This window comes from Xylocopa sonorina, chromosome 7 (genome assembly GCF_050948175.1).
Source record: "Xylocopa sonorina isolate GNS202 chromosome 7, iyXylSono1_principal, whole genome shotgun sequence".
Taxonomy (NCBI): Eukaryota; Metazoa; Arthropoda; class Insecta; order Hymenoptera; family Apidae; genus Xylocopa; species Xylocopa sonorina.
In genome coordinates, this window is record NC_135199.1 from 2,664,947 (window position 1) to 2,676,326 (window position 11,380).

The window sequence follows — 11,380 nt, forward strand, 5'->3', positions numbered from 1 at the left end:
GACCAAAGATAACTCCGTCACGCGACGTCACGATCATCGCGAATTTTTCAGATTTAAGCCACGATCTAGGTTACGAGTTTTGATTTTATAAAGTAAAGAGTTCCTTATTTGCTAACGTGTATTCAGCGGATTTAAAATTCTGTCTTTCACACTGCGTTTCAAACCGCGACAGTTCTCTACGTTCACGAATTTTCTGGTCAGACAAATAATCTAAAATCGAATGACACGTTTCTTTATATATCGTTTCGTGTGTACAATTCGAAGAATATTTACAACATTCTAAGCTTTCGCCGCAGTCTTCCTTCGATATCTGTTTCGTAAAACAAACAGAATTGGAAGGATCGCAGTAAACGGGACTACGTCTCTGTCAGTATGGCATCTCTCCACTAATTAAACTGTTCCGTCGCGTATCTTCGGCCGTCTTGTAGTGGTGCCTTTCGCAGAACTCCTCGATCCTCTGAGTGGCTTCCTCCAGCATGTCCATAGGCACCGTGATGACCAGTCTCATATAGGACGGATAATCGAAGCACTGTGAAATGAATTGTGAAACGTGTAATCGATGAAATCGTCGGGTCGAGTGGCTGCTGGATTTATACCGCGTACCTGGCCCGGAAGGCAAAACACGGACTCCTCCATTAGCAATCGCTGCACGAATTCGAGGTCGGAATTAAATTCCGGAAAACAAGGTAGATCTATGTAGACCTGGAAAACCGGATAGGATAATTTATAGTCGGTAAATCACGACTGACCGCGCCAACAGTTACCTGTTTACCTTCATTGTTCAACTGCGTCTGTTTTTCCGGACAACTGTACCAAGTATCTACGCGAATGGTAATTTTCGTCTGACAAAATATTCTAATTCTAAATAGTTCAGATTTTCCAGATTCGCACGTTAATGCACAATTAATGCTAAGAATACGTTTAAGAATAAGTTTAACTGTGACGGGGAGTCGGTTGCGTTTTTTTTTTTTTTTGGTGCACTGTTGCGCAGCATTTGCATGCACGTTGCGAGATATTTACAGAGAAAATATTAGCATGCTTCAAATAGTTACCATCATATACATTGCTCCACAAGGCATTATTGGTTTCAGCCCAGGTATCTTCATTATACAATCGTACGCTAATTTCGAGTGATTCTGGAAACAGAAGTTTCGTATACTTTCAATTGCCATTTTAAACAATTCTGTCTCGAAACAAGTTTGTTATATATATATAGACGTATATTAGATTGGACGATTCTATCGTTTTGTTACGTTTGTTACGAATTTCAAGATCTGCAAGACTTGTGAAAAGTAGAGAATTAGAAAATTTATACGTACGTGTAACGTGTTCATGATGTCGTCGTAAAATTGTTGCGGTGTATTTCTCAGAATAGCAGGCAGAGCGCCCTGAATAAGCGTATTGCTGCCGATAATTCGCTGACTCAAACAGTTAAGTGCCTTCCTTATCTGTGCAATGAAAAATGTACGAATTGTTCAGGCACTGTACATTAATTTGCGAGCGCGATTGACGCAACGTAACGCGAGATAAAAAAAGAAATAAAAAAGATCTCGTTGACAAATATAGGTGGAAATACTTTCGGTCGTTATAAAACGGAGAAAAAATATATACGAATGAAAGTTTTCTCGGAGCACGACTCGGCGGAAGTACCCGTGACTCGACTCATCAATCCCTACGGTTTTTTCTTCCTTTTTATTCCGGGACGGAGGTCCGTGGCTGAGAATACCCTGAATCGTGCCAAGCCAAGAGGCGAACTTTAACAACGAGATGAAGTTTAATCAACGAAATTTAATCCAATCGCAGAGAGGCACGACGCAGGAACGAACCTGGTCGTTCTTGTTACGGAAACAATACGAACGGAGAAGCAATTATTTTCAAGCTGTCCCGTATAGACCATATCGTCCAATTACCCACCTCCTTCTCCAGAACGTCCTGACGATCGTGAATGATTATCCAGCCCATACGCCAGCCTGGCACCAAAAATCTGAAACACCGGTAGGAATCACCGACCGCTTAATTGCAGCTAATGCGTTCATTGTTTCTAACTCGATTGTTTCGTTATTCCTACCTTGATTGCAAGGCGACGATAATAAAAAGGAAAAACAGTTAATATTCTATTTTTGTTCGAAATCGATGCGGGTTCGCAAGTTCAACCCTTAACATTTTCATTTTAAGTTTCAAGTGAAGCTTTTGCCCAAAACTCGTGTAGTTCTGTTTCGATCGAGTTTCGAATCGAGTCGGGAATTTTTTCACCACGATCGACATTAGAAACATTGAATATGGATTTAACGGAATTCGCTTAACGTCCAAAAACAGGAAATAAGAACACGTAGTATAACCTTGCTTAATTTCGATATTTCAAGTTACATTTATACCATTAAAAGTATCGAACGTGCAATAAACGCGAAAAAATGGGGTTTCGCGATCGAATGAGAAGAGAAAAATAAATTTATTATTATACGCAATAATAAAATTTATTATAACACAATCATCGTATCAATGAAATTTAGCCTTTTACTTGTACCGTACGCACCATCCAAAATAACCCGTCTAATGCCTACGTTGCACGTAAGCATACGCGATCACAAAAATTCCAGTCCGACCCACGAGGAATTCACTGTAATATTGATTCCACGACGCTCGTGCAATTATGTATACCGACAGAATGTAGCAGTAAACCGAGGCAGTAAAGCAAGCCGTGTAAAAGCTCCGCGAATGCATTTCAGCGAATGAAAATATCCAAGCGACGCGATCGCAAGATGCTAAGATTTCAAAGTCGATTTCTGCATACCTTTTAGTGAGGCCGCTGCACGATAAAATAGGAACATCCCTTGACAAGGACGCTAACGAGTAAAAAGTTCGTCCTGGAAACACCTGATGAAGAACGAGGAAGATCTGATATTATTTTTAAATAACACAATCAAAGTACAATGACAATACGGCGGTAAAGAATTTCTAAAAACACAAATTGTTAACACAACTCTCACGTTTCATTGATTACTTGATATCCGCGTCTGGAAAAGAAAGACAGTCGATCGAACTTAAAATAGAAACGGCGTACATTATTCCGTAACCTTTAATAAATGGAACGTATTGTCTAGACATTCGAGAAATAATAGAAATTACGAAAAACGAGTTGAATTTCAATTTCTTCGCGATAGAAATAAGTTGAGCGATTTTTAATTACACGAAAGGACGCGACAGCAGACGGAAGTTTTCCGGATTTAACGCACGACAAATGTTATATATTAAGCACGCACCATATGCTCGTAAATTTCATCGGCTATAATTGGTACGTAGTAACGAGCAGCAACATCGAGAATGTCAAGTGTATGATCCCTGCTGAACACGGAACCGCACGGGTTCGAAGGATTGTTTATAATGATCGCCGCCGTGGACTCATCGATCTGCGATTCCAAGTTGTCCAAATCAATCTCCCAGCCAAGTTCAGGCTGAAAAACGTGAATAATAATGTTAATAAGAAATATCCACGACCCATGGATTCGAGTGCTCCCTGAACTGTAAATAATACGAGTACTCCTCTGTTTTCGGAAACAGTCGGATAAATAAATTGAGAATGATTTAAAGTAACTAGAATTAATCTGAAATATTGTAATTTTCCAATAATTCTTGGAAATAGTTCTTGTGAAAGTGTTTGAGAAGCTTGGTCTGTTAATTTTTCATACACGATTGCTAATGCTAATACTTCCCAGGCACCCGGTGTATCGTGGCTGGATCAATACTTATGTGTGGGCATATAAGTCAGAGAAAATGGTATGAACCATGCGATACGATAAGCCGTAAGTACCCGGGACTTGCTATGCATGGCTCGGTCTCTGACAATGAAGCATTAAAAAATTAGTTATTACCATGCGTTACATGAAGCTCCTATAAATCTACCGATCTCGATCTCGTTTCCAACATTAATTTGATACGCCCCGCACATTTCGAGGAATTCTCGCGCAATTTCAGTGCAACATTTATTAAACGAGCCCTTCTAATCGAAGCACGTATATTCCTGAGGTTGAAAGAATCGCGTGATACTCGAGATAGATCCTGTTGCAGTGTATTTACTCTTTGCTGCTGAAAACATGTTTACGATTTCTTTTGGCATAACAAACCAATTTGCAAATTGTTTGTTGCGACAGGCCTATTTATTAAGCCTGCCTTGACGGTAGAAATAAAAAAAAATTAATACGATGATAACAGCATTGTTGAAACATTGACTTGTTTGTATATTGAATGATTTAGAACATTTGAACGCTGCAACGTAGACTAGTTTTTAAAAGGTTTTTCAAAAGTTCAGCGATTTCCTTTAGTTTTAATCAATATCCTTTTAAAGATAACATGATCTGGTGATTTTTTTTTTTTATGATGTAAAAGGAGGTTCCACAATTTAATGGCGAATAATATAGATTTCTATATTTTGTACGAGAAATATAAAATTGAAGGAAGGAATATTTATGAGAATACAAATATGTTCCTGCATAAAGATATTATTGTCGAAGGAGTACGAGTGCACACGAAGATGTTGGTGTAAATTTATTGTCAGATACATTTATACTTACGCGTAACTCGTAGGATTTTACTTCGATACCGAGACCTTCTGCCAGTGTTCGGTAAATCGAAAAACCGGGTCGCGGTATCAGAATGTTCTGTCCCCTTCGTGCTACCGCTGTTATACAGAGATCGAGTGCGCAGGAGCATCCGCTACACAAAATTACGTTCTGAAAGAAAAGTCAGTTCACAGAATTGATTGCGAAAGTCACTACACGCTTTGATTCGGCGAATTCTTGGTCAAAACCTTCCACGATCACAACCGATGTAACTATTGGACTGACAAGAAACTATTTTTGGTTTTGTAGCGTGAAATAAAAACGCATTTTTTAAAGTCGACCCTAAATTAACAGGTACAAACAAAATTATGCACAACTTGCTTGTAATCAAACCTAAATGTGACTGATATTAAATGTCGAGTGGAACAAATTATAACATTGACTTACTACTGTAAATGACCCTTAAATTTCTATTTTTAATTTATTCCAACAAAAGGAATCAGAAAACGTTTCAATCAATTTCAGAACACCGGTGGTACGCATTAATCAAACATTCGATATACACGAAATCTTGAAAACTTCGGAGGAGTTCAGATGCTGTAGTTTTCCCGGCTTTCATTTCCTGAGGGTGGACTGAATAAAGCTAATAGCAGATTCATTTCGTGTCATACATAACAATTTTCGCAGGACAAGGGAAAAGTTCTTTGCTTCGCCAATACTTCTTTTTCAACGATATCGGTTCCGTACAAGCTTGAAAACAGGGCAGCGGAGCTTTACTTCATATTTTCATGATAAAATCACATCTATCGATAAAGTATCATGTTTCGGTGGAAAATATTTTGCATTAAAGCTAATAAAATGTTATTCGATTCATGTTCCTTTCTATCCCCCTCTCTAAAAAACTTATGAAAGGAATATTATAAATTTGTCCGAATATCTATTTATTTACTTTTCGTATTACGTATAGCGCGTATAAAAGATTAATTTCGCTTCGTCCCATTCTCCAACAGAATTTATTATTCGCAATGGAATTCGCAGGAACTATCGAACGTCGGATATTCATTTCTTTCCATATGAAAGTTTTTTCCATGACGAAGACACCAAGCGGGCCAGAAATTAATTATGATTTTAGATGATTTTATATGATAGACTGTTTATGTTGTTGCTTTTGAATGAAGCACGTGTTGAAAATCATTTGTCGTTCGATGTTAAGAACAAGAAACTGTTCGAATAAAAAATTAATTATATTCGTAGTGTCGTGGAAATTTGGAATCGTAATTTTAAAATAAAATTTTTCTACGCTTTTACTACGTACACGATCAAACTTTGACTTTGCCAATATTAAAATATATGATACGACCACAAAGCAAGTTATTGTAGAATGTGCGTACAGAATAAAAATGTTAATATAGAAGTTAATATGAAAGTACTATTACAAGAAATCTCAAACCCTTACGAAATTACTATTATATCACAGATGCTAAGCCATTGAATAAACCGGATAAATTATTCCATTCAAATGTTAGATCATCGATCTTAAATATATTGATGCATGAAATCCCAGAAACAACAAGAACTTAAACTTATGAACCCTTGAAATGTTTTTTCGGAACAATCTAACATCGTGAACCACGAAACGGGCGGGTTTGCGTGGAAGCAAAAGCAAACGAGAGAAAATTCCGTTGAACAGAAAAGCGAAGTAAAAGGAATGGCTGATTTTATCGTGATTGTCCTGTAGACAATGACCCCTCATGGTCCACAATTAATCGATGATATTCCTTCTTTTCAGGAAAACCCTATTTTCCCAGTAAACTTCGTCGATAGTCTAGTCCAACGAGATACTGTATATAGGGTACCAACAAATACGGGGACATTCGTCTGAGAGTCTATTGCATACATCGGATCGGAACAATGGAAGAAAAGAGAGAGAAATGTCGAGTAAGGCATATTTAGAATATGTAAAATAGACAACGGACACGCCTGTAGAGGAGCAACCCAAAGAATTCTCTGAGGCGCTTTGGTAGTAGGTCATCCGAGTACGGTGAGGGCACAAGGGTTGCGTCTCTACAGGCGTTTTCTTTCCACCGACTATTTTATTGAAAATTCAATAGGTTAGAACAGCGACAGAAGACTTTTTATCATTGGCTTCGTGTGTAAAATCGAACCTCCAAAAACGTCCCGTACATGTATTAACACGCTATGCATGTGCAACGTGCACGCAACAAGGAATAAATACGCAGAGAACGGAGGCAGACACGACGTGCTTGCAGATGAACGAATTTCTATATGCATCCGGCGAGACGTCGGAAATAATTCGAATCTGAACATTTTCTGGGAAATTGAAAATGTGCTAGCATCGATGATGTCTACATGGAAAATTGAAATCGACGATTCGATTACACGCTGCAGATTGTAACCAGTGGATAACGTTTTGTCGACCATTATAAAGAATGTTCGATGCAGAAGTAAATTTGCGTAATAAATAATCTATCACGTGAATGATTTGAATTAAAATTACGAAACTTGGTATTAAAGTTAAATTAAATAAATGAAAAGAAAATTAAATTTATTATATTCAATGCTGGAGTAAACAATACATCGAAACAATAAATTGAAATGAATTATTTGGCAATGCGATAGTTTTGCTTATAGTTTCAAAATATACGTTGAATTTGTTTAACAAAAAATGTTTCCGTCAGTATATATTTCGTGCCAAAATGATCAATTAAACTTGAAAGCTAATTAATATGATTTATTTGCGAATGCAAAACAAGGCGTAACCGGATGCAATCTGCATACAGCTTTCAATAGCACAGTTCTGCATACCAATAATAATACAAAATAACGAGATGTTTCTGTGTTTCCTCTCCCAGTATTTATTTTTGTTGTCGCTCTTTCTTTCGACTTGTTCGTTTACGAAACATGACGCGCGACAAATAATATTTCAATAGAGAACTATTGGAAATTTTATTCGATTAAAAACTTACTTTGGGATCCACTTTGACGAATTCATTGGAACTATATTCCGCTACAGCTTCCTTTGCTATTTGATAACCTGATGATTGAGAACAAACAAGCTTCAAATTAATTGATCGATTAACTAAGAAATAAGTGCAAGGGATTAACCATTTTGATTGCGAAGCACGGTATGTAACGATTTTTGAATAATCAATAGAATACATCAATACGTATAATATACCTCAATATTAAATATGACTCGATATTAAATTCAATTCGTGCAAATTACGACAAGATCTATTCGTTATGGAACTTTCTATTAATTTATTATTCGTACCTGTACTGGGTGCATATCCATTATATAATTGTGACTTGAGGCTTTCTTCAACTGCCTTGATTACCTCTTTGTGTGGCTTTAAATTGCCAAAAGTAGTGGGATCGCCTTGAAAAGAAAAGCTTATTATTATAATATTTCAAATTGTATTGGTTTTATCAAAAATTTAAGAAACTCATTATAAAATGTCATTTGTTATTATTTGTTATATAATTACTTGCTACCGTTTCATGATTTTTAATTCGCAATGTAGTATATAAATGACAGAAACGTGTAACTTTCCCGCGGTGAATTGTTCGGATTGTACGAGGAGACACTTAGAGATTCTATATAATTAAGGAACGTGATGGTTGCCGCTAATTTGATTCTTGAGAATGACAATTATGTCACACCGAGACATTAGTCTGGATCTTGAGAACATCATAATCGTGTTACGGCAGATGTTTGCGTCTCCGCTTTAGTGCTCATTTTAACAAAGAAATTTTACTCGACATATGTCCATGAAAATATTTAATTATCCAAATATGGCAATATGGCTAGCAATAATATTTTCTTAATTCAACCTAACGGTATTATAGGGTGTGAATGATTTTACTGCGACTGGGTATTGGTTTGAAATATTCCAGGATATTCCGAAATTTATGCCTAACAATGTGCGTGTGAGTACAGATGTGAGAGAAAGCAAGGAAATACATGGAAATCCCGGCGAAAGAATCGAGAATGAACGAGATGAACGAATGTATAAAAGAATGTGTGTGCGCGAGTAAGAAACCTTACGACCCTGCAATGTTAAAAATAATAACTGTACGAAGTCACTTTACAAGGTAAAATGAATGTAAAAATCATAAATCTCACCAATGGACAAAGCGATCATGGATTTGGCTGGATTAGGCTCGACCACGAGACTCTCCACAATAGATCTTATAGGGTTATGGGTTTTCCTCGCGATGTCCGACGCTTGAACGTCCCATTGGTCGCGAAACATGGACCTCGACATCCTGAATTGGATACTGGTTTCGAAACCTACCAGTAAATTACTGACCACCGATCCTTTAATACGGCAATGTTCCCATCAGCGACAAAAGTGCATGCACGTCAAGAAATATTGTAACGTATTACGATTATTGTTGAAATGGAGAACAAAAATATCAGCGGACGATAATTCTTGGCCAGACGATGTTCCATAACTGATTGCGAGAGGAGATCGGTTCTCAAGTTTGTCAATATACGAAATGTTCCACTGCGATCTGGAGAACGAACGAACCGGTTCGATTGGTCGGCTAGATTCCACACCTTCGTTCATAATTAATTTGAATAGATTCCATGGTTGCTTTGATCGACCAGTCTTGAGTAATTCTCCTTATCGTTTCATCATTAGATCTAAAAAAACGACTAGGTTGGTCAAGTGTAACGTCAGTTGTCTGATTTTACTGCACAGACGAGTGACGATAACTATACGGCTTATAGGGTAGACAGAATTAGTAAACAGAATTATACATTTTCATAGTGAAAAATGTTTAATCGAGTTCTTAGTCAGTAATTAGTCAAAACAGTTTTCCATACACCGGACGCACGTGTTTGCAAAACAGATTCAATGGAAAATGATTTGCAAAGTAAACTTGCATATCTTAAGGAAACAAGCAACGAATGCTAATTGTCATGAATATAGAGGAGCTCCGTTGGAGGCTGGAGGACAAACGAACCGGTCGGATTGGTCGGTTCAGCGCCATACCTACCTTCGTAGTTAATTCAAAACTAATAAAATTCTCTGCTGACGTAGGTCAACAAATAGGCACGTGATTGGCATTTCCCCTATTTGTTTATTCGATAATACAAATCCATGTTATTGTATATTCTGCGAATATATTCATTCGCGTTATGTTATTTATACGCGCAGTATTATAACTAAAATATTAATTGCATTATTTCTTTAGAAATTTAATTAATTATTTAATTAATTTATTAAAATACATTTATTAGATAGTAATTTAAATATGCCAGGTAATATGCCAAGATTCTTCAAGTATCCCGAAATACATTACGATCCGCTGCTGGCAAAAATACGAATGGAAACTTTTACAATATCGACTAAACAGGTTTAGAATATTTTACGCTGAATCATTGAATTCTGTTTTCAATGTGATAATACGTGTATCGAATCGAGACCTTTATCCTTTGGAGGCTCGTCGTTCGGTACTATGATAAACATATTGGCCCCACCGGAATTCCCCAACGCGCTCACCAAGTCGAATGTTTCTCGCCGACTTTCGCGGGATACCGTAATTTATGGACGACACGGAAACGTATGGTTCCGTATCTTTCGCGTCCTCGTGCTGTGTCAATGACTACTTACGTTCTCGCTTCTAAATAATTCAACGGGTTCGTTAATGTACGCAAACGTACGATAATTGCCTTGGTAAAACGTACTTAATCACGGTGTAAGACGCGTAAATATGATACAGCGTAGGAGAATATTGCGTTTCAGAATGCAATGCCTCGTGCAATTTCATTTAGCCCTTCCATAATGCCACGGCGTGAGAGTCGATAATCTAACGACGTATGCAACGCTAAGAAATAACGATTTTAAATTACAACAACTCGAGTCCACGAATATTGATGTTGAATGAAACGCAAACGTCGTGGTTTACTTTACGCGTCTGATCCAGCTGTTCGAAAAAGATCTAGATCTAGTCACGCTTTTTGAGAAAAACCGGTTATTTCAACGCATCGACGAACTCCGATTTCATTAAACTTCTCCGATCGGTAAATTATTAAAATACGAATGCAAAATAGTATTTTTAAAGAATCAATGACTAATCCCACAATTAACGAAAAATCAAAACGAATCGAAACGAAAAGCCATTCTTGCAAAATCAGAATGATACTTATCAATAAAAATATATCAGAGTAATTTAAATGATCATCGTGTCTTCAATTATTGGGGCTCTGAATGATGAAAACGCCTATTACAATTCATATCAACCTTCGTTTATAAATCTGTAATCACGTTTCAATGAGAATCAACGATAGTAGATAAACGAGACGCGAAGAAAAAGCGATTTACCTGGAGTGCTGTCGGGGGAAAAAACGGATATGCGTACAAACGAACGCATTGACGCGATAGTTGGTCCTGTACACGTCTATCCCCGTTGACGTATACTCGGGAAATCTCGAGCTGCGATTCTGATATTTCAATCGCCAATAAGGGGCTCCAAAGAAATCGCCTGCTATTATAATATGCATTATAGATTGGTGTTGATGTTGAATGCGAACCGGCACGGGCATCCCACGTGTCCATAGAAAATCTGCATTCGTCCGTTCTTGTATCGCAAATATTTGCATTTCATTGCAGGTTCCACTCAAGAGATAATCGAGTTTTTGATATCAATTCGTTATATTGGCGTTTGTCCAAACTTTCGTCTTTTTGCTTGGTTCTCGCCTACAAACATTTTTGGACAGACATTTTTTAAGTATCCCAAGAAGCAACGAGGAAATGTACGAAAAGTATTAAAGTGATTATTCAATTTTAAAG

The 11,380-nt window shown here is 37.2% G+C and overlaps 1 protein-coding gene across 1 annotated transcript; it reads right to left on the minus strand.

The window, feature by feature from the left end:
- Positions 1-218: 218 nt before the first annotated feature.
- Tat (Tyrosine aminotransferase) lies at positions 219-8,948 on the minus strand. Its single transcript, XM_076898107.1, has 11 exons — positions 8,704-8,948; positions 7,852-7,956; positions 7,544-7,611; positions 4,569-4,727; positions 3,261-3,452; positions 2,792-2,874; positions 1,915-1,984; positions 1,320-1,448; positions 1,053-1,136; positions 604-702; positions 219-529 (listed from the first exon to the last, which is right to left on the minus strand). The coding sequence occupies exons 1-11, from the start codon at positions 8,843-8,845 to the stop codon at positions 368-370; spliced, it is 1,293 nt and encodes a 430-aa protein (XP_076754222.1). The 5' UTR covers positions 8,846-8,948; the 3' UTR covers positions 219-367.
- Between the last annotated feature and the right edge of the window lie 2,432 nt (positions 8,949-11,380).

What these genes read in the sequence shown, in the direction of transcription:
- Tat (XM_076898107.1), bottom strand. Translation starts at nt 8,845, where the DNA reads ATGTCGAGGTCCATGTTTCGCGACCAATGGGACGTTCAAGCGTCGGAC. An exon ending in TGCAGCGGCCTCACTAAAAG is followed by an intron (nt 1,985 to 2,791) that starts GTATGCAGAAAT and finishes CCGGTGTTTCAG; the next exon opens with ATTTTTGGTGCCAGGCTGGC. An exon ending in GTGGAGCAATGTATATGATG is followed by an intron (nt 703 to 1,052) that starts GTAACTATTTGA and finishes CCGGTTTTCCAG; the next exon opens with GTCTACATAGATCTACCTTG.